Raw genomic sequence first — 22269 nt, 5'->3', positions numbered from 1 at the left:
GAGTGCCACTTCCTCAGTATTTTAAGACGCACTCCGCAAACTCCATGTAGCTCAGCGCTCCCGAATTCTCCTCAGACGGACGTGCTTTTCTCATATCATGAAAAGGCTTCTTCGGTCAGCGAGAGCATCACAAAGAGGCGAGAAGTGCTCTCTACGCCTCTTCCCCTGTCTGTGCCAAATGTTCAAAGGCTTACGCTCACGTCCGCTGCTGGTGCATGATAAAGCTTTCTCCTCACTCTGCTCTGACTACATGAGACACAAGAGCCGCTGAATTAACGGACCAGCCGAACCTGACGCACAGAAATAGAGAGATTCTAAGGCAGTGGAAAAGAAAACGAGGGTGAGAAAAGGAGAAAAACGAGGATGAAACGACAAAAAGGAACAGAAAAAGAAAGAAAGGGAGGGGAGGAGAGCAGAGCAAAACAGAGAGAGAGTGAGAGAGAGGAGAAAAGAGAGAGAGGCGTAGGGAAGCATCCACTAATGAATGTCACATTGGCACACTTTGATCTTGTATTATTCAGATCTTACTTCCTGAAGAGGCGCCTAGGTTACGACCCATCACTGCTGACACACACCTCAAAAGCCTCATGCCATCCTCCTTACTGCCAGTACTGTGAAACAATTGTTTCAGACTATTTCAATTGTCAACAAACTATTTTGTGCCAAAATTTACTTTCTAAATTTTCCCTTGAAGTCCATTTCCAATCCTAATAAAGTTCTTGCAACATAATAAAAAAAATGATGTAATAAATAAATAAATAGATAGATAGATGGATGTAAGATATATTATGGCACAATTAAATAATTAAAATTAAATTAGTATTATTATTATGCAACAATTTAAGTTGAAAAATTATGGTGCAATAAAATATAATAAATTGATTAAAAGGTATGTTTACATGAATTATTGTTAATCTATTACTGTAGGTGTTTGCATTCAAATGTATACAAAAACGAAAGAAAAGTGTTAGAATGTTTATATATATATATATATATATATATATATATATATATATATATATATATATATATACAGTATATACACATACATATACATACATACATACATATATATATATATATGCGACGGAAGCAAATCAATCAAAACTAACTTTAGATGGAAAATAACTTAACTCTGCTATAAAGCCAAAACAATCTCTGTTACCTTAAATTATACGCTTATCTCTGTGAAGCTGCTTTGAAGCAATCTACGTTGTTAAAAGCGCTATATAAATGAAGATGACTTGACTTGACATATATATATATATAATAGATAGATAGATAGACATCTATAGATATAGATATATAGGTGTGTGTGTGTGTGTGTGTGTGTGTGTGTGTGTGTGTGTGTGTGTGTGTGTGTGTGTGCGTGCGTGCGTGCGTGCGTGCGTGCGTGCGTGCGTGCGTGTGTGTGTGTTCAAATTTACCAAAAAAAAAAAAACACTGTTAGTGTGTCAACCTCCACATTATATATTCGAAATATGCAAGTCTAATGCTAAGCAAACAATGATAATGATGAGTCTCACGAGACAGGAAATCAGAATTACATGGTGCCAACCCTGAGGCTCTAACACACACGCACGCGCGCGCAAAAGAGAGAGGGCAGTCTATTCAACAGTGTGTGTCTCCTGTGCCACATGCATGGGCTCTTTTCATATTAAAATGCACGAGCTACAGCTAACCTTTCAGCCTCGCGAGTGCTTTATCGCTTCAACAAAAGCCACCATCTATCCGTCTTTTTCTGATTTTCCCTCCTTATTCACTCCGTGCTCCTCTTGTTAAAAATGCATCGGGTCCCTCACATGCTCGATTAAGCCGTTCCCTCCCCCCGTCTCATGCTAAACTCTAATATTGTTACACTGCATGTAAATAGCTAGCAGGGTAATTTGCCGTGCCAAGCAGGAGCCCCTCTGCCACACACACACACACACACAATACACACATACAGTGATCACTAGGGCCAAATAGTGTGCCTTAGTCACACTTACACACACACACACGTGGAGCACCAGGTGAGTACTTCATCCCGTCCAGTTTTAGATGAAGTGGCTGTGTTGCTAATGGGTCGGTGCCATGCTAATGCAAAGCACGCTGAGCTAGCGAAGGGCACACAGCCTGACTTAATGAACGAGAGCGGGAGAGGATGAGAGACACTGGAGCTCAAAACATCTGGAGTCGCTCCTGCCTGGAGCACAACCTGTTGTCTATCCGGAGAGGGATGGGAATGTGAGGAGGAGGAGGAAGAGGAGGAGACAGTAAGAGCCATGGGACTGAGAGAGAGGCTGAAAATAGGGTCAAGAGAACAAAGCGATGCTAGTGCCATCAGTATGCTTTATGGAAAGGCTTAATCAAATGGTTCTCAATCAAATTAATATGCAATTATTAATTGATTCAAAAATATGTTAAGGAATACTTTAAAATAAAATAAAAAATATGTAAAAATTGTTTTTTTTTTAATATTTATTTATTTATTATTTTGAAAATATTATTTAAATACCTTTGTACACCAAATTAGTATTAGTATGTTAGTATCATTGAGATACTTTTATAGTTTTTATTAATATTTTGAGTTTTTATTTATTTATTTAAGTTTTCATTTTAATTTTAGTTAGTTTTAGTAATCATGATTTGTGTTTTTTATTAGTTTTTTAATATGTCTAAATTGTTTTTAATTCAAATAGTTTTTATTTAAGTTTTAGTTTTAGCTATTTTAGTACATCAAGTTAAACTAAAAGAAAATGAAGTTTTTTAATATTTTATTTGACTTCAGTTCAATTTATTTTATTTCATGCAACAAAAGTATGGTTTTAGTTTTAGTTAACTATAATAACCATGTGCAAAATAAAAGCTAGTGTGGCATAACCAAGTAGTCTTTTGTCTACAAATCATAAAACAGGAAATAACAATATGTCAAGGTCAGTAAGCCTCTTAAAAATATGATATAAAGGACCTTTTTAAGACATGGCAAAGTTAGTTTGTGTGGTCAAATGTAACAATTCCAAAAAAAGTTATGATATTCATGATATTGTCACAAGATGAAGACGGAGGTAGACAGGATCCAATACGGAGTGATTTTTATATTACAACAAACACAGGAACAGACAGAAGGTTTAACATTGCGTGTGTGAAACATGGGGTAAACACACACACAACATGCAAACATCGACCGACAACCAAAGACTGAAAACAGAGGAACTAAATACACAGAGATAATGAAATGATAACAAACAGGTTTGATGATTAAATGAGTGTCCATGAAAACTGATGACCGGCGGGAAAATCAAACAAAGGAACACATGTGACTGATGAAAAACAAACTGAAAGTCCATGAAAACAAACTAACTGAACATAACTGTCACAGATATACAATTTATCATAATAATATCTTTAAACATTTTAAAGAGATATTAAACAAAATAAGAATGTTTACATTTTATGAACGTTTGGAAAAGTAGGAAACCAAAGCAAATGCATTTCAGACTAGCTTTGAACTTTTTTTTTTTCCCCCTTTTTCAACATTGCGGACATCTTTATTTTTCAATGATCTGAGAACAGAGAAAGGTTGGATTTCAGCAAAGGAATGGGAGCAAGAGAGAGCGAGTGATGTAAGAACTGCGGGAATATAACTCATGAGCAGTAAAGCTGGACGGCTGAAGTCAGGGATGCTCATGAGTCGTTAATGAAATGACATTAAAAGTCTGATCTCATCCCTGATATCAGCGAAAAACTGCTAACACCACACAAAAATTACATCCCTCTCTCCCTCAGAAGCAGTAAACACACACACACACACACACACACACACAGCACGGTCCCATAAAAATAAACTTGTCTTAGTTTTAACGAAAGAACGACAGAGAGAAAAAAAAGAGGGAGAGAGTAAGACGACAGGAGGCTGCCTTCTCTCTTTCCCGTGTGAGACTTACGACTGATGGACACTGCAGTTGTAGAAGACAAAATCCACGCTGGCAAACTTCTTCCCAGTCTCCTTGGATTTCAGATAGAGCTTCACCACCCGCTTGTCACCTGCCAGCAGACAAACAGTGAGCTTCAGCGCTTTCTAACAAGCCGATGGAGGCTTTTAAAAGAGTGTGCCTTACCACCTTACCCTGGTTGCGTGTGATGGGAGCGATCTCCCGTGCGGAGGGGGACAGGCAGTAGATGCGTCCCCCCATGATGTGTCCCTCCGTCTCAGTGTAGTCCTCAAACGAACAGTTGACGCCAGCAACCAGACTGGGGACGTTCTGAGCCTGAAGAACCAGCTGTAGGACCGAACACAGATCAGGAGACAAGAACAGATTTCAATTTGAATGTGCTTTATTGGCATGAGAAACACTGAACATTTGTACAAAAGACACCTGGACTTTCATTTCCAGTTACTGTCTGGATATTTTTAGCCGTAATGCGTCTCTAGTGCAGTCAGACAGAGATCTGATCACAATTAACTGCGCAAAATGCAAATCCACATTACATGAAAGCTTACTTTGCTGAAACATTTCTGTTATTTTTTTACATTTATTGACAGATGATTCAAAATGTTACTTTTCGTGCATTTCGTTTCTTTCATTTCTTATCTTGTTAATAGGGATTAGAAGAGAAGAAAGGGGGAGAAAGAGAAAATCAAGATTCCAAGTGTAATCCAGTGAAAATGTGAAGATATCACTACAATCACTATCACAAAATCAATCATATTGATAAATAATTTTTAAATAAATTGAAATATTTAATATTTTTTTCTTTTAATTTTGGTTGAAAAGTTAAATCATCTATATCAATAAAAATATTTTTTTTAATATTTTTTAAAAAGGTTGATTTATATGGAAGCTTGTTTCCGCCACAGTATAAAACATTTTAAAAGATAAATGCGACTTTTTATCTCACAATTGCGAGTTTAAATCTTGCAATTCTGACTATTTCTCAGAATAGCGAGTTATAAAGTCAGAATTGTGTGATATAAAGTCACAAGTGCGTATTATAAAGTCAGAATTGTGTGATATAAAGTCACAAGTGCGTGTTATAAAGTCAGAATTGTGTGATATAAAGTCACAAGTGCGTGTTATAAAGTCAGAATTGCGAGATATAAAGTCAGAATTGCAAGTTTATCTCTCACAATTCTGACTTTAGAACACGCAATTGCGACTTTATATCATGCAAATCTGACTTTATAACACAATTGCGACTATATTACGCAATTTTGAGATAAAAAGTCAGAATTGCGAGATATAAACTCGAAATTGCGAGAGAAAAAAAGTCCAATTCTAAGAAAAAAAGACTGACTTTTTTCCTCGGAATTGTGAGTTTATCTCTCACAATTCTGACTTTAGAACACGCAATTGTGCAATTACCTTTTTTATTTTTTATTCTGTGGCGGAAACAAGCTTCCGTAGATTTAATTAGGTGAGCAAAAACCAAGAGCAAAGTGTCTGTTGTCTTTTTTAATGTTGTGAAAGGACAATAAAACAAACAAGGTAAGAAAAAAAGCCTTATTAATATTACGTACGTAGCTGAATGTGCATAACATAAACCACCAACGGGTTTACAATTATCCAAATAACAAACTGATCACAACAAAAGAGATTTCATTCACAAACAAACTCACACTTACCTGAACTTCAGACATGGTGACTGAAATATTGCTGGGCTGCACCGTGAGTCGGACGCACTGCTCCAGTCTGGAGGCGAAGCGTTGGGGCTCATCAGCTCTCTCACAGCGGTCCTTACGTGAACATCTAAACACAAATATTACTCAGCAGGAGGGACAACGCCATTACTATCGATTTCTAAGAATAATCAACCAGGGAGATCAAGCGCATACTTTATTAGAAAGCTGAACAGATTCGGAAGGTAAACACTGTGTTGTGTGATGAGGAAGGAACATTTAGTAGTGTTCAAAATGAGGGGTTCTGGAGGATTTCTGGACCCTCAGAGACTCCCGAAAGGCATTGCTGAATCATTTCCATGACATAACATGATACGTTTATTCATCAAGCATTTCATGTTTTTGTCCAAACAAAACCAAACCAAAACCAAACAAAATTACATTTCATTTTGAGCATGAACAGACAAATTGTCATTGTAAACTTGTTACGTAACGAATAGATATGTATACTTAGATGGCAGACACGTCGGTGCACCCGCCATCTTGGAACGTTCAGCATGTCGTTACTCGCAGTAAGAATCAATGATGTGACAACATTGCGCAGCTTCTGGTTTTGAAACTGCCCGGTTTTAAATTTTTAATGTTTTTACTTTTACTATGTTAACTTTTTATGTTGTGTTAGCTGTCGTGCAGACCTTCGTCTTGTTGTATTGTGTTAGTTTAGCATAATCATCTCCTGAAGTCTATTGCAGATATAGATGTTCATATTTGCCAAACTATGGTTGCAGACGCTCAGTTAACTTGCTCTCAAATGTTCACATTCCGGCTTTGACCGTTCCAATATGGCGGACCGCTTACACATAGAGGCCCATAGAAACAGCCGCTAATGAGGCATCTATGTATTTATGACGTCAAGCATAGTGTCAACAAAGCAATTAGCTTAATATTAAAACAGAACAGTCTACAGTATGTCCCCATTCATATAGCCATGTAAACGTGCGTGTATGTGTGTGCAAGCAGCTGTGGAGTCAGGAGGTGAAGATACTCACACACTGTGCAGGACACACCAGCCGCAGTGGGGATCACCAGAAGCCAGACACTCGCTACAGCTGCTGTACTGCTCACAGCTCTCCACCGGCACACGGCTCACCTACAGACACACAAGCCTCGGAATTCATTCTAAAAATATCACTAGTTTTTATTTCAACATGTATTTTTATTTCAGTTAGAAAATAGTTCCATCTAACAAAACAAAAAAATCCACTTTTCCACACAGTATCAGTTAGCTGTGTAATGAGCCGTTAGCTTAGCTATATGCTAACGCCAGAGTCTGACTGGAATCAGCTCTAAGTGTCCTGAGAGAAATGTTCAAGCTAAGCTCATTTGACAGCATTTGTTGCATAATGTTATATACCACAGAAATTCTTTGACAAATTCCATCCCCCATTTTTAAAAACAGTATAAAAAAAAAGAAAGAGCAATGAAGCAAATAGCATTAGCATCTAGAGCAAATAAAGTTGAGTTTTCGTCCGTATATTAGTGCACATTTATAGATGCAGTTTAGTTTTGGTTGTAGGAAACTACTTTTGTTTTTGGCAGACGCTTTTATCAAAGTGGCTTACTTTGAATTCAAGGTAGGCTATACATTTTATCATGTTCATGCTGGATCGAACCCACAATTACAGCATTGCTATGGCAAGACAGACAGATGGAAAAATCTAATGATCAACCTGCTTGATGCTTTCAGAGTGCTTTGTGAAATCTGAGCACTGCAGCCCAAAACAGAGGTTGCCACATTCACCATCACTGTCAGCAGTTCAACAAACACACACTTACTCATTCACACAGACATCTTGCATATTACAAACGTCCAACATAGAGAACAGCTTGATGAAACTCGCTGAGAAATATTGAGAGCCACCTACACATGTCTACTTTCAAATAGTTTCATTCAGCCATCATAATGTCTGACTGGCAATCGATCGGCTCACAGGAGACTGGCTCCATTCCAAATCTAGACAGCTCCCTACCTAGACAGCATTTTTATTTATATAGGCATCACAGGATGCTTGCAACAAGCTCAAATAAAGTCCAAAGTGGTGGACAAAGTTGTGAGAGTATTTTAAGTGCAAGATACCGTGTTTACGTTGTGATTTATGAGGTTGTAGGCCTAATACGGAAGGACAAAAGGATTAAAGGAGAAAAAAAGACAAAGAAAATGGCAGACAATGGCGTACTAATGCAACAGTTTGACATATCAAATACAAAGTGTTGTGGTTCTGGGTTTTTTGGGCCTGCCATAAAAGAATGAGAGATTGCAGTTCTTTGTGGTAGGGAGTGTTCGGCGTCTGGAACATTTCAATTAAGCCGATTTTCCAATCGGAGAGTTGAGTATTGTGTCCTACCTCTGCTCTTTGTTTAAACGTCAGGGCTGGAGACTATTATACAGCAGCCATTCATACGAAAGAGAGAGAGAGAGCTCTCATCCCTCTCTATTTAAACGGCTGAAAGAGAAACCATTCATCTCTCTACAAGAGGAGGAGGAGGAGAAGCAAGGGGTGTATTAAATATAAATAACATCTGCAAAATGAGGCACGAGGCATTTGGGTCACAATGGAAAATTATCTCAATCAGAGAGCGTAGCAACATTCAGCTGTGTTCGAACTCAGCGGGTCTGAAATGAGCCTGGACCCCTCATAAGAGTGCAACAAAATAAAAAACAGCTACAAAATAAAAGACAGTTGAATTATTGCCATGACATAATATGTTTGTTTTTCAATAAAATAAAGTCAAAATAAACCAAAAAAAATATATATATATAAAATATTGAAATAGAAATATATAATTAATATAATAAATATAAAATAAAGTGTTAAATAAATATAAAATAATATAAAAATATTGAACTACTAAATTGCATAATATATAACAAAACATTTTACTAAATATAAAATAATGTAAAAAGAAGAAAATAAAACTAAATTAAAGTTTGATGGAATATAAAATAAATATAACAGTATAGAAATTAAAGGTGCTCTAAGTGATGTCACGCCTTTTTTAGGCCAAAACATTTTTTGTCACACACAGCAAACATCTCCTCACTATCCGCTAGCTGCCTGTCCCCTGAACACACTGTAAAAAAACGCGGTCTCTGTAGACACCACAGGCTCCACAAACGGCAACAAAAACAAACTGGGCTCACCCGCACCACGAAACATAATAAACAGTGTTCCAGCCAATCACCGACAAGAAGGATTTGAGGGTGGGGTCTGGGGGGTTAGTGCACGTACACATGAAGTGTGTGGAGGAGAGAGAAGCATGAAGAGGGAAGTTTGAATTATGGCCGACATACGACAAAAGAGACGACGTTCCGATGAACAAATTGCAAAGAAGAGGGACAAGGATAAGAAACGCGCGAAGTCCTGAATTTACATCGGAAAAATCTTCGAAAAGTGGCGAGAACTCCGCCGGCAGAAGGGATTCCAATCCGACATTCAGTTGCGCTGTTTTTGCAGAACTGGTGGGTAAATCCATTTTTCTTTCTAAATTGACGTTCATGTTCGCCAAACCAACACAAGGATGTAATTAGCTAGAACTATGCAGACAGCGTTATCTTTGGTGAATACAACATATATGTTTCTAGCAGCTAGCGATCAATCTCTATTGTAAATGATCAAGCAAATTCACATTAGGGCGACAATTTTTGTGAATGATTGTTTTCACCCACTGTTTGTTATGAATTTGAATGTTCATTTATAGGCTATTGACAACTTTGACTAAATTAGTTTACGCCGTTGTTTATGCTCACTGGGAAACGCAAAGCTAACGTGCTATTATTGCGTCCTTGTATGGGAGCTATAGTTATAACCTCAGGTGGCGAAACGATTTTAAGATAATGTTTCTCTTTTTCTGCATTCTGTTCTGCAATATATAAAAGCATTTATCTAACTTGGCGACATTACACATTGAATGAAGTATCAGTAAAACTCAACTTTGTTTGTAGTGACTACTTTGACTTTCCTTTATGTCGGAAGGCAGGGGAGGAGGGAGGGTCTAGCTAGCCTCCGTTTTGTTTGACAACAATTCGAACGTCAACAAGAAGTAACGTCTTTAAAAAGCACCTTTAAAATATTAAAATATATAAAACAAAAGGTTTAACTAAAAAAAAAATAATAATGGCGTGAAGAGTGCAACTACCGATCGCTGACACGTTGGCAATTCCTCATGCCTCGTTCCCGGTCCCTGTCAGAATTCGAACGCCGTGCAGATGTAATTGAGGATGGTGTGTTTTCTTTATTCTGTGTGAGGTTTGGACGAACCCACCGCATGTAATTGCGCCATCTGTGCAATTTGGGCCAAAAATTGGTCATGCTCTAAAGGAGGCTGTGATGATCGATGGCTTATTTTTTCATCCCCAAAACACACACACACCTCAGAGAGCAAGTGCACATTTTCCATGAACACGCAGTCCAAATGAATAGGTCAATCTTTTGCCCATCCCCCCCCCCCTTAAAATGACACTAATTTAGAAAGAGCAAACTTTCTAGACTAGGAGGCCTTTTCTTTCTTTTAACGCCCCCGTTTTTAGCCCTCCCTGTTCATCTATCTTCAATTTGGCCTTGCACAAAAGAAGAAATGGCAGATGAAACCATAGATCATGGCCAGGAAGCCAGACACAGCCCAGAGGGAGAGGATGAATGGGGGAAAAAAGAAAGAGAATGAGAGAAGAGAGAGATTCTATGCGGCCAAAACCATTTGCAGGTTGTTTCTCGGTACACGGTGAGAGTCCTTGTTACTCCAGATCCACATTAAGCCAAGCTGCAAAGGTGAAGCTCTGCTAATATAGGTTCCATTTCTTAAAGAATATCTCCCACACCAGACATAAATTATGTATCGCCATCAAACCGATGAAAGCCCTGAGGGGTAAATGTCCATCGTTAATCTGGGTCAGGGTGATATGGTCACCATTAGAGTCCCAACACTGTTTCAATGATAAACAGCATCCTGGGACGCAACATCTGCGGTCATATAACTGACGGGACACACCTGTAACACCAAATTTGAAATTATAGTACATCTGTAAAGCCAAAACTGTCAAAACATTCACACCTGTGACTATAAATCAACTGAAACCTTAGTAATATGCCAAGTTACTGCTACTTGGCAGCTGTACACATTCTACAGTTCGACTGATAAATATACTTAATATTTAATTAAATATTGAATATTGATGTCTTTAATCATATTGGTGTGGAGGAATATTTCAAAGTGTAATATGAGCCAACTTGAGGCAGTGATTTTACCACAGTTATGGGGGTTTATTTAACCATGGTAAAATCATGGTAACTCACAACCTTTTGTAGCTTATTGCTTTTAAAGCAGGTAAAACTGTTTGTGGAAACCATAAAGCGTTTAATTTCAGGATTCTTAGATGACCAGAATGCTCAAAACAACAGCATTTGTTTAAAATGAAAGTATTTATAAAACTATTAATTTCTTTAAAAAATATGTTAAATGATTTACAATTATATATAACACTCTGTTGTTTCTCTTCGCTTCTTTTTCACTGATCAAGGTCAATGTCAAGTTTTAATTTGAAACATTATATTTTGAGGTATGAAACAATATTTTGATGCTTTTTTTTTTTTAAAGAGACATGAACTAGCGGTTATTGCACGTTCTATAAAGAAACTGAGACGTGTGTGTTCAAATCTGTCCATTTCTCGCTCTCTGATGATTTCCTGCTCTCTTTTTATTCTCTTCATCAATAGAGTGGCAAAAGACCCACAAAAGAATTGTTTTATTATATCAGACATACTTTCCAAAGCACTAACTTGACAGTATAATCAACAGTTTGTCTAATTAGCACAGTATGCTGACATGCAGACTCCGCCCCCTCTGGAGGAACCACACGTCACTGCCATCATATTGGTCACCGACTTAGACAGTTATAATCTACAGCTCCTACTTTAAGATCAAGTTTGGTTACATACTAAAATACTCTATAATTAGTTTTAAATGGTAGCTTTTGACTGGGTTATATAAAGCAACCTCCCTGTTAACATGATGAACAAGAAATAAAACATAATTAATGTTCAGTATTTTAGTCACTTCATTTCCCAATCTCTTTATTTTACCTCCTATAAATATGTCAAATGCTAAAACAAACTCGAAATTCCATCCATGGTTCTCACAGGGCAAATATGCGAGAAGAAACGGCCTTCACGGCGCAGTGTTATTGAACGCAAGTCTCCAGCTACGAGCTCAATAAACCTCCTGCTTTATCAATACCAGCACACATTCAAGGATTTGTGTGTGTGCAACGTGCATGGTTTATGTATATCACCATGGCAACATCTGACATCTGGAATGGCTCACTTGGTCACTATGTCACGTCTGGACGATCTCCTCAGTAAAATCACGGTGAGAAGGGAAAAAAGAACAAATTAAGTGTTGCAAAATGACGGAATGGGGGAAAAAGAGGCTAGCAGAGAAGAAAAGCTAGCAAAAGAATGAAAATTATGAGTGTGTGAAGGCAATAAGTAGCTTTGTCCAGCTGTGAGGTGAACTGTGATTTGGTTTTAATTGCTGTAAGTGTCTTTCCCTGCGTGGTTGTGTTTGCACTACCAGTCAAAATTTGGACACACTTCAAATTCAAAGGGCGCACCAGTTCTCGCGGCACAATATGTATAATGTGTGTGTACAGTACCAGTCAAAAGTTTGGACATTACTATTTTTAATGTCTCTTTTTCAAGCCTGCATTTATTTGATCAGTAATATTGTAAAATACTATTACAATTTAAAATAATGGTTTTCGTTTTTAATATGCTTTAAAATGTACTTTATTTCTGTGATGAAAAGCTGAATTTTCAGCATCATTACTCCAGTCCTTCAGAAATCATTTATATGCTGATTTATTATCAATGTTGAAAACAGTTGTGCTGCTTAATATTTTTTTGGAACCTGTGATATATTTTTTCAGGATTCATTGATAAATAAAAAGTTTAAAAGAACAGCATTTTTCCATATAGAAATATTTTCTAACAATATAAGTCTTTTTAGCACTTTTTATTTCAATATTTATGTTTAACTCATCCTTGCTGAATAAAGTATTAATTTCTTTAAAAAAAAAAAAAAAAGACTAACCCCAAACTTTTGAACGATAGTGTATATTGTTATACAAGATAAATGCTGTTCTTTTTTAAAACTTTTTATTAATCAAAGAAAAAAATATCACAAGTTATGAAAAATATTAAGCAATGCAACTGTTTCCAACACTGATAATAAATCAGAATATTAGAATGATTTCTGGAGGATCATGTAACACTGAAGACTGGAGTAATGGCTGATGAACATTCAGCTTAGCCATCACAGAAATAAAATATTTTATTATAGTGTATTAAAATAGAAAATCATAATTTTAAATTGTAATAATATTTCACAATATTACTGTGTTTTTTTTTCTGTATTTTTGATCAAATAACTGCAGGTTTGATAAGAGACTAACAAATTACAAAAAGTAATGTGTCCAAACATTTTTGGAAATATTATTAAGATTTAAAACGAAAATGTATTCAAGTGTGTCCAAACGTGTGACTGCTAGCATATACATTTACTTCTACTTGAACACACACACACATAGAGTGAACTGAAGAGCTGGCAGTTTCTCCTTCCATCTTGTCACATTGCCTATATTAAGACGTCCGCCGCACAAATCAGATTACAGCCAGCTGATACTTCCTCTCGGCCCTCCGATAGAGGAGTACAGAAGAACACTGACCTTCAGAGAGAGAGAGACGTGTAGAGTTTCCTCACTGTACTGTGTTACACAGAAGCCATGAGGTGCAGCTATGTGAGGAAACAATACAAGCACTGTCGTTCTGATCAAAAGCTTCTAACAGAGGGAGTGATACGCATGTACAAATATACACATGCTTTCAAGCCCACATATGCTCCCACAGCGGACACACACTGGGCATTATGCTTGGTGATGGAGCCAAACGCCGCTGTTGAAAGTCGGTCAGTCTCACAGAAACATGTCCAGGTCATATTTCACACCAAAATAAAGACAGACATCAATAAATAAATATTTGAAATACAATCTAAGATATATTGTAGTTAAAAACATATATATGCACTGTGACATTTGCATGGCAATTGTGCACATTTAAGCATAAAATAAAAGGTAGTACAATTAATATTACTACCAACTAGTGTTGTCAAAAATATTGATATTTCTTAAAGTGACAGCAGTCTAATAAACCTGTCATGTTAATCAAAGCGCAAAAAAACTAAATCACTCGCTGCTCTTGACTGAATAACTTTTGTAACTTTAATTGTAAGCATTAATCTTCATTTTTACAACAAAATAACACTGGATAGTCTTCACATTTGATTACTTTGATTTCTTATTTGATTACTGACTGTTTACTTTTGTGTAAATTTAGTTCAACAATTCAAAAATTCAAATCCTGTTCTGTGTGTAAGCTATTACAACCAAATTACCCAAATTATATAAAAAATATGAGATAACTAATTATCTGTATGGAGGTATATACTGTATGTCAGTTTTCCCTGTGGTATCAAAAATGTTTTTGAATATTGATATTTTCCAAGGAAATTCCAGTATTGAGACAACATTAACTACAACTATTATAGAAATACTATTACTGTTTTAAAGAGAGAGAGATAGAGAGAGAGAGATTATAGTAATTATAGTGTTATAGTACATATTCTTATATATTATAGTAATTATAGTAAATATTCTTCCTCATTACAGCAATGAGAATGAGATTTTTTGCATTATAACGATGAGATTTTTGAGGTTGAATGTGCTTCAAAATCATGAAAACATTGTCAAAATGCAAAAGATAAACTAAACCAAATCATTTTCTTGGAAGTCCAAATAAAATATCATATTTCTTTCTTTTCAATTTGATGCGATATATGAGCTGGACATGTTCTTGACAGGTTTTCATGAGTCACCCAAAAAGCATAAACAATATCTCCCCAAACTACATGAGCAATACACCAAACTGACAAATCCATTGATGGCCTTTTTTTTTTTTTCAGAAATTCCTCCAAGCCTCAGATAAACATTGTAAAGTTTATCGTCCGAACGGCAGCGAGCGCCTTTTAAATCAAGCTAACGCTAATCGAAGTTTCTTCTCGCTTAGTATGGGACAGCTTTATGTCTTCCCGCGGACCCCAGAGCGGGGGAAAGAGATGCCGGGGCTATCAGCAACTTTTAATTAAGTGGGTGTGAATATGGGAAATGGAAAATTGTTCTGTCAACCCGACGAAATGGAGTTTTTGATGTTTGAGGCACAACATGCGCCTCCGCCTGCCGTTTCTATTATCCAATGAAGAGATACAAAATGGAGAAAGAGAAAAAAATTTAAGGAGCAAAGGGGGAGGCGGACGTGCACAACATACGACACATCTTCCTCCAGATCAGCGAGAAAATGGGGAAAGAAACAGCAATATCAGTGAACATTGGTCTCTTCTCTAATGCTGTGTGATATCTCTGTAAGCCTGAGGTACGGAAGTCAACATATTAAAATGTGGGGCGGATCGGAACGCCGGATTACGGTGTGATTGCGTTTACGGAAAGTTTTTGTTCGCTAGATTCAAAGGGGAGCAATAACATCTCTGGCTTTCACGAGAGAACACCGGTCGTCGTTGGGCCACCTCCTCAAACATAATAAAACCTGGAGGAAGAAATACGTGACTCAGGCTAGAGACGCGACGGAGGCTTGTTAGCCGCTGCTGTTGACAAGAGAGATGGCGAGATGCCTCAGATTACGATAAACAGGGAAAGAAGTGAATGTGGGGAGAGAAAAATTAATGAAAGATGGCTTTAAGGAAGCCGGAGTGATCCAATCACAATCTATCTCCCACGACCGCTGTCAGTTCTCAAAGAGGCGGCAATATCTCAGCGAGACGGAGCGAGGGAGAGAGAGAGGACCCGCTATTTGAAAGAAAATGACCCCTGGGGCATCTCTCCCATTGACTCCTTCCTCCATAGGAGGAGGGCCACTTAAAAGAGAGGGGAGAAAGAAAAGAAAAAAGATAGATGAAGGAAAGAAGACAGAACAAATTGCTTCAAACCAATTAATTTCCACTTCTCTCTTTTGCTCGGTCCTCTGGGTCTTGGTGTGCTACAGACTAAAAGAGAGAGCGGCCTCCGTGTGAAACTCATTCACCTCATCCCATATGTCCAAACCCACTCATGCAGGTGGACACAGTAAACCAGAAACACATTTGTGGATGAATTTTACAGATGCAGTTAAAGATAATAACAGTAATGCAAATGACAAATGTGACAAAATATAGTAAGTAAGAAACAATGCAGGATAGGGCTTGATTTTATCCATTAGGCTTTGATTGTGAAAAGTGGACCATGAAATTGTTTATTTAGGAATAAAACCCTTAAGCCTGGTGAAAAAAAAAAAGTTTGAACTGTCCTAGCTCTCCAAGCCTGGTCGGCCAGCTAAACCAGCCTAAATCGCATCAAACCCCTCTAAAACCAGCAAACCAGATTAGCCTGGTGTACTTTTTTTTTTTTTTTTTTTTTTTAAGTATAAAATTATAGTATTATACTTTAAAGCTATTTACATGTATAGCTCTATATGATCCATATACATGAATAATACTTGAGGAGAGGTGTGCAACTACTTCCAAAGAAATAAATACAAGAGAAAAAAAACAATCAGACTTACAATGTAGATATGGCTTGGTTCATATCAGATCTGAATATCAAAGAAATATTATTGGTGGGCTCTTCTGACTTACAGTAGAAACCATTTTATTATTTATTATATTTTATTTTATTGCAGCTTTATTTCAATTACATAATTTCAAAAACATATTTTAATAGTTCTCTTTTTAGTTTTGGTTAAGAATAGCATCACTGCTATGTATGTGTTAAATATATTCAAAACATTTGGAGTAGGGTTTAATTTTCATTATTTTTTTTTATTTTCTTTTACCATTTTCATACAGAAATTGTTGGTCAATTAAAAAAAAAAAAAGATATATATACTGTATATATATATATATATCAATTTCTCATTAATGCAATTATCTAATCAACCAATCACATGGCAGTTGCTTCAATGCATTTAGGGGTGTGGTCCTGGTCAAGACAATCTCCTGAACTCCAAACTGAATGTCAGAATGGGAAAGAAAGGTGATTTAAGCCATTTTGAGCGTGGCATGGTTGTTGGTGCCAGACGGGCCGGTCTGAGTATTTCACAATCTGCTCAGTTACTGGGATTTTCACGCACAACCATTTCTAGGGTTTACAAAGAATGGTGTGAAAAGGGAAAAACATCCAGTATGCGGCAGTCCTGTGGGCGAAAATGCCTTGTTGATGCTAGAGGTCAGAGGAGAATGGGCCGACTGATTCAAGCTGATAGAAGAGCAACTTTGACTGAAATAACCACTCGTTACAACCGAGGTATGCAGCATAGCATTTGTGAAGCCACAACACGCACAGCCTTGAGGCGGATGGGCTACAACAGCAGAAGACCCCACCGGGTACCACTCATCTCCACTACAAATATGAAAAAGAGGCTACAATTTGCACAAGCTCACCAAAATTGGACAGTTGAAGACTGGAAAAATGTTGCCTGGTCTGATGAGTCTCGATTTCTGTTGAGACATTCAGATGGTAGACTCAGAATTTGGCGTAAACAGAATGAGAACATGGATCCATCATGCCTTGTTACCACTGTGCAGGCTGGTGGTGGTGGTGTAATGGTGTGGGGGATGTTTTTTTGGCACACTTTAGGCCCCTTAGTGCCAATTGGGCATCGTTTAAATGCCACAGCCTACCTGAGCATTGTTTCTGACCATGTCCATCCCTTTATGACCACCATGTACCCATCCTCTGATGGCTACTTCCAGCAGGATAATGCACCATGTCACAAAGCTCGAATCATTTCAAATTGGTTTCTTGAACATGACAATGAGTTCACTGTACTAAAATGGCCCCCACAGTCACCAGATCTCAACCCAATAGAGCATCTTTGGGATGTGGTGGAACGGGAGCTTCGTGCCCTGGATGTGCATCCCACAAATCTCCATCAACTGCAAGATGCTATCCTATCAATATGGGCCAACATTTCTAAAGAATGCTTTCAGCACCTTGTTGAATCAATGCCACGTAGAATTAAGGCAGTTCTGAAGGCGAAAGGGGGTCAAACACAGTATTAGTATGGTGTTCCTAATAATCCTTTAGGTGAGTGTATATATATATATATATATATATATATATATATATATATATATATATATATATATATAAGAAACGCAAGTAACATACTGAATTAAACATTATATTTTGAAGTACAAAGACTAAAATAGTGTTTTCTTGTGAAACACTCCAATAATCTGTTTTATTTACAACTTTGATCCTTTTTAACAGCATAGAAACACTAATAGCACCCTGGCATCACCAAGCATTGGCTACATCTCCAGAAAAGTTACTTCAGAGAAGGAGAAAGCGCAAAATCAAACATTTTTGTCTTTAGACTAACATGCACTGATGAATTCCACAAAAAGACCAGGACCATTTATTAAGAAAGTAAATAAGCTAAAGAAATCAAAGCCTGTCTGTATGCTTTCCTTCCATAGCAATGATCTGACCCTAAGGGTTTTACATTCTCACCCGCACGCTGACCACAGCAACACCGCTCTCGTCTCCATTACAATGGCTCTCAACCTCCAGAGAGTCGGTTGATCACCCTGTGTGGCCACCGCTAGTGCTGTGTGCACAACTTCCTGTAAGAGAAGCACTTCCTCCCCCTCGTTTGTATAATAGTTCAAATACTCTTCCTCCATAAAACCTTCCTTCCCAACAAAGCCATTTACAGCTGCACTTAAATCAATATCAGTCCGAGCGAATACACACAGCTCCATTTAAAGAACGTTAGCCTAACGCTCCTCGCGCTAAGTTAATGTGTTGAAGGGTTATCAAGCCCGCCCTCTCAACATGCAATCTCCACGCCGTCCGTATCAGAGGCACTCATACAGAAACCATCTATACCAATTACAGAACCTTTTCCATCTGAAGACGTGGTACATTAAAAACAATTATCGCCAAGCGCTGATGGATCGCAGTGTTGGAGCAGCTAACGTGTTTTCGTATGTCTAGGCTGTAGGTGTGCATGTGTGTGTGTGTGTATTGGGAACCATTACGGTAAATGCATTCAAAGCAGAGGCTAAATCATCTAACATTGTCAGTCTAGATCTCTCCTTCAGAACGCTGCTGTGAGCAACTGTACTAAATAGTAAAAGACTCTGGATCTTAAACCTAAGGGTCTCGATGAGGTTAAAGGTCAGCAGTTGGGCTTAGTTTGTAAATTACAGAGCGATAAAAGGTCAGATGCCATGTGACCGGACATTTTCTCCCTGCCTGTTATTTCTCGTCTACATTTGAATGTGGCCCTCGAGCTTGTTCACCAAAAATGAGTTATTGGGAAATTAATATTAACACTTTCTATGAAGCTTGTGTATATAATGAATAGTAAATGTATTCTTAATGCATCCATAATACCCTTAGAATCAGTTGCATGTTCTTGTAAATAATTAAAAGCAGTTATAATACATTATAATACTAACATATTCATGGAGCCATCCAGAGCATAATGTACGATCAACAATCATGACTCTTTAAAGGTGTAGCCATGAATAGGTAAGTATTTTAAACTGTAGCTTGAATTATTTATGACAAAATATGATTACAATATGTATTATAAAGTGAATCTCACAAGAGCAAAGTGTCATATTAACCCAACAAAAAAACAAGAATGCATATTTTGCACAAAAAAAAAAAAGAAAAGTCTATTTTAAGACCAATACTTTATTGACCTGTTTACATTATTTTGACATGACATCAGTTTCAATGCATTTAATAGCAAGTATGACAGCTACATACTGTAATGCACTGGGACTTTATTTATATTTTTATTATATTCTCATTAATGTAACACAGCAAGGAATCTCATCCAGTCCGGACAGGATTTATTTTCTAAACTGAAATCAGCATAAAGGAAGGACAAACAAATATTACCATGATAGTGTTTATTGAGTAAAGAAAATGAAGTACTTATTCAAACAACCAGTTCATTATTTACCCTTTAATTGCAAACAAGCAGAGATATACTATACAAGGTCTTGACAAGCTTTGCGAGATCAAATCAAATTACTTTATAATGCATTCTTTCTAACGCACAACACAGGTTTCATAGAAAGCGTTGTGAGGGTGCTTCCGGTTCTCTCTCATCTAGTTTACCATGAATACCTGTGGGTTGTTGATGCAGAGAGAACAACTTAGCAAGAGCCATCTTCATCCCATCAACATGAACTTCCGTGAAGGTTTCTTGCCATCTATTTCCATTCTAAAAGCTCTCTTACATTTATCTCAGCATGAACATGTGAATAACATGATACATTATTTAAATGCCTGCAATGATTCTGTCACATGTATTTCCTCTTAATCTCTGACATTAAACGGTAGAATAAATGCTTTCATGCCTGGATTTGATCAGGTTTTAAGGACTTTTTGAGGCTGGCGCTGTGGCGCGGTGCTCTAATCAGAGGCGGTGTGGGCCAGCGGAGTGTGAATGGGGTTACGGTGATGAAGGAAATGCCCTTTAATGAGAGGAAGACAGGAAGCACTCCAATCAGCCCTTAGTGAGGAGAACATGAAAGCACAAAGAAAGAGGCGAGAGGAAAACAAAGGAAGGAGCGAGACGGAAGGAGAAAAAGAGGAGAGAGAGAGAATTCTCCAGCCTTCGGTCTGAGTGAAAAAGGGGGATGGTGGGGGTGACGGAGGGTTTGGACGCTTTCTTTTCCATCAAAAAAAGATCAGAGAAGCCCTTCCTCAATTTTTTCTGATAAGTGGTGAATTACCAGAGGCGCCGCCGCTTGTGTGTGTGTGTGTGTGTGTGTGTGTGTGTGTGTGTGGAAAAGTGGGAAGGGGGCCGACACAGTGTGTTGAATATCACGTGCAGACAATCAGGAGACGCTCCGGGTCTCTCTTTTTCACACATGCACACATACATGCACAGTCTAACAAATTCACCATGTGAATCTGTGCAGAATAAAAAAACAGCATGTTGAATAATACACATTCTGAATTTTTTGGGCTTTTCTTTTGTAAAAAATACAGCATCTTCAAAATTCATACATTCTTAAAATATAAGTCCAACTCAGCTACTGTATACACTTATCAATCAAAGGTTTGGACACATTTGAATTCTTTTGTGGTTCTTATTATCTGAAAAAAACAGGATCCAAGTCAGGATGAAATCAAAATTGACCCCATTTACTATGTTGGCGCACATTTCTAGTCTTGTGATGATAAATTCATCCGTGCAAATTAATTCACACACACAAAATAAAATTGTATTCGTAATCTAATCGAAATCTGAAAATGTACTTCCCCTCTGGAATGGCCGTCCTTCTCTGATGACGTCAGTTTGACGGCTTGGGTAGACAGTGAGCTTTTCTAGATCCAATCAATTCCCAGAGGGAAAAATCAAGCCACGCCCTCTATTTCTCTCATTCAATATTCCGTTTCACTCGTCACAATACTGAGGTAAAGTCTGGTTCACAGACTTTAAACGCTTGAAATTAGTTAAAGTGAAATTAAATAAATTGTGCCTACATATACATTTCTTTGCAAAAAATTATTAAAATAAAAGTGAATTATTATTATGACTTTTATTCTGATAATGAGAATTTGCTTAATTCAATAAAATGTCTCAACATAATCATAATTATAAAAACAAAAAATTATAATAATAACAAAGGTTGTAAAAATAGCCTACGTGTTCTATAAAATTCATGTTAGACAAAATACATACTAACGCTAATTTTAGGGTAAAAAAGCCTATATTGTGTCAAAATAATTTATGTAGTTTTACAACCATTAGTTTTCCCCCATAAAAAACGAACTTGATTTAAAATTAAAATAAAAAAAAAGGATAGGTTGGACCAGACGACAAAGGAAAGGCCACCAACAAGTGCTCTTGTGCATTAAGCATTTCCAGGATCTCAAAAAGTACAAAACGGTGGTAGCAACTCAAAAGACATGGGTTTGATTGCCAGAAAATGCAGGAACTGATATAATGTAAGCCTTAAAATGCAACACACAGTGAGTCACTTTGGATTAAAAACGTCTGTCAAATCCATAAATGTAAAAAATCAAGGCGAACAATGGCTACACTGAACTTAAAAATCTAAATTCTCATACTTCCATTCGTGTTGTATCAACCAAGCGTTTGGAAAACGTGTCTCTTCATTTTCATTCTCTGTGTGTTTTCCTTTCTATTTGGCCTCTTTGGGGACTCATGTGCGTGACCAAACCACACAGCTTGTCCGTTGGGCTCCTCAGAACATTCTAGCCAAATAAAACACGTCGACCATCACAAACAGCACACTCCCTGAAGTCTTACCTCTTTCTCTGTGAGCGTGTAGATGTATTGATGGTCAGGGCTGAACAACATGTCCCTCAAAATTGGTTTCCCTTCGCTCACCACCACGTTCTCATACAGCAGTGCAGGCTGGGTAACGGAGTTCACCAAGATCTGAAAGAAACAAAGAAGATATACGTTGAATATTAAAGAGCAAATATACTTTGGATTTGTGCAATCTGGCAG

General features: G+C 37.4%; 1 protein-coding gene across 2 annotated transcripts in view; it reads right to left on the bottom strand.

Annotated features, from left to right (window-relative positions):
• plxna1a (plexin A1a) overlaps positions 1-22269 on the bottom strand; it is a 206589-nt gene that overhangs the window by 87470 nt on the left and 96850 nt on the right. For both annotated transcript variants that reach the window (XM_079848220.1, XM_079848221.1), the window contains exons 4-8: positions 22066-22197; positions 6649-6749; positions 5606-5729; positions 4109-4262; positions 3927-4026 (exon numbers count right to left, since the gene is read on the bottom strand). In XM_079848220.1, coding sequence (XP_079704346.1) covers positions 3927-4026; positions 4109-4262; positions 5606-5729; positions 6649-6749; positions 22066-22197 — 611 coding nt within the window. The remainder of the gene's footprint in view (positions 1-3926; positions 4027-4108; positions 4263-5605; positions 5730-6648; positions 6750-22065; positions 22198-22269) is intronic.

The sequence above is a fragment of the Squalius cephalus genome, assembly GCF_949319135.1.
Source record: "Squalius cephalus genome assembly, chromosome: 18".
NCBI classification, from domain to species: Eukaryota; Metazoa; Chordata; class Actinopteri; order Cypriniformes; family Leuciscidae; genus Squalius; species Squalius cephalus.
This window is presented reverse-complemented; position numbering and strand designations above follow the sequence as displayed.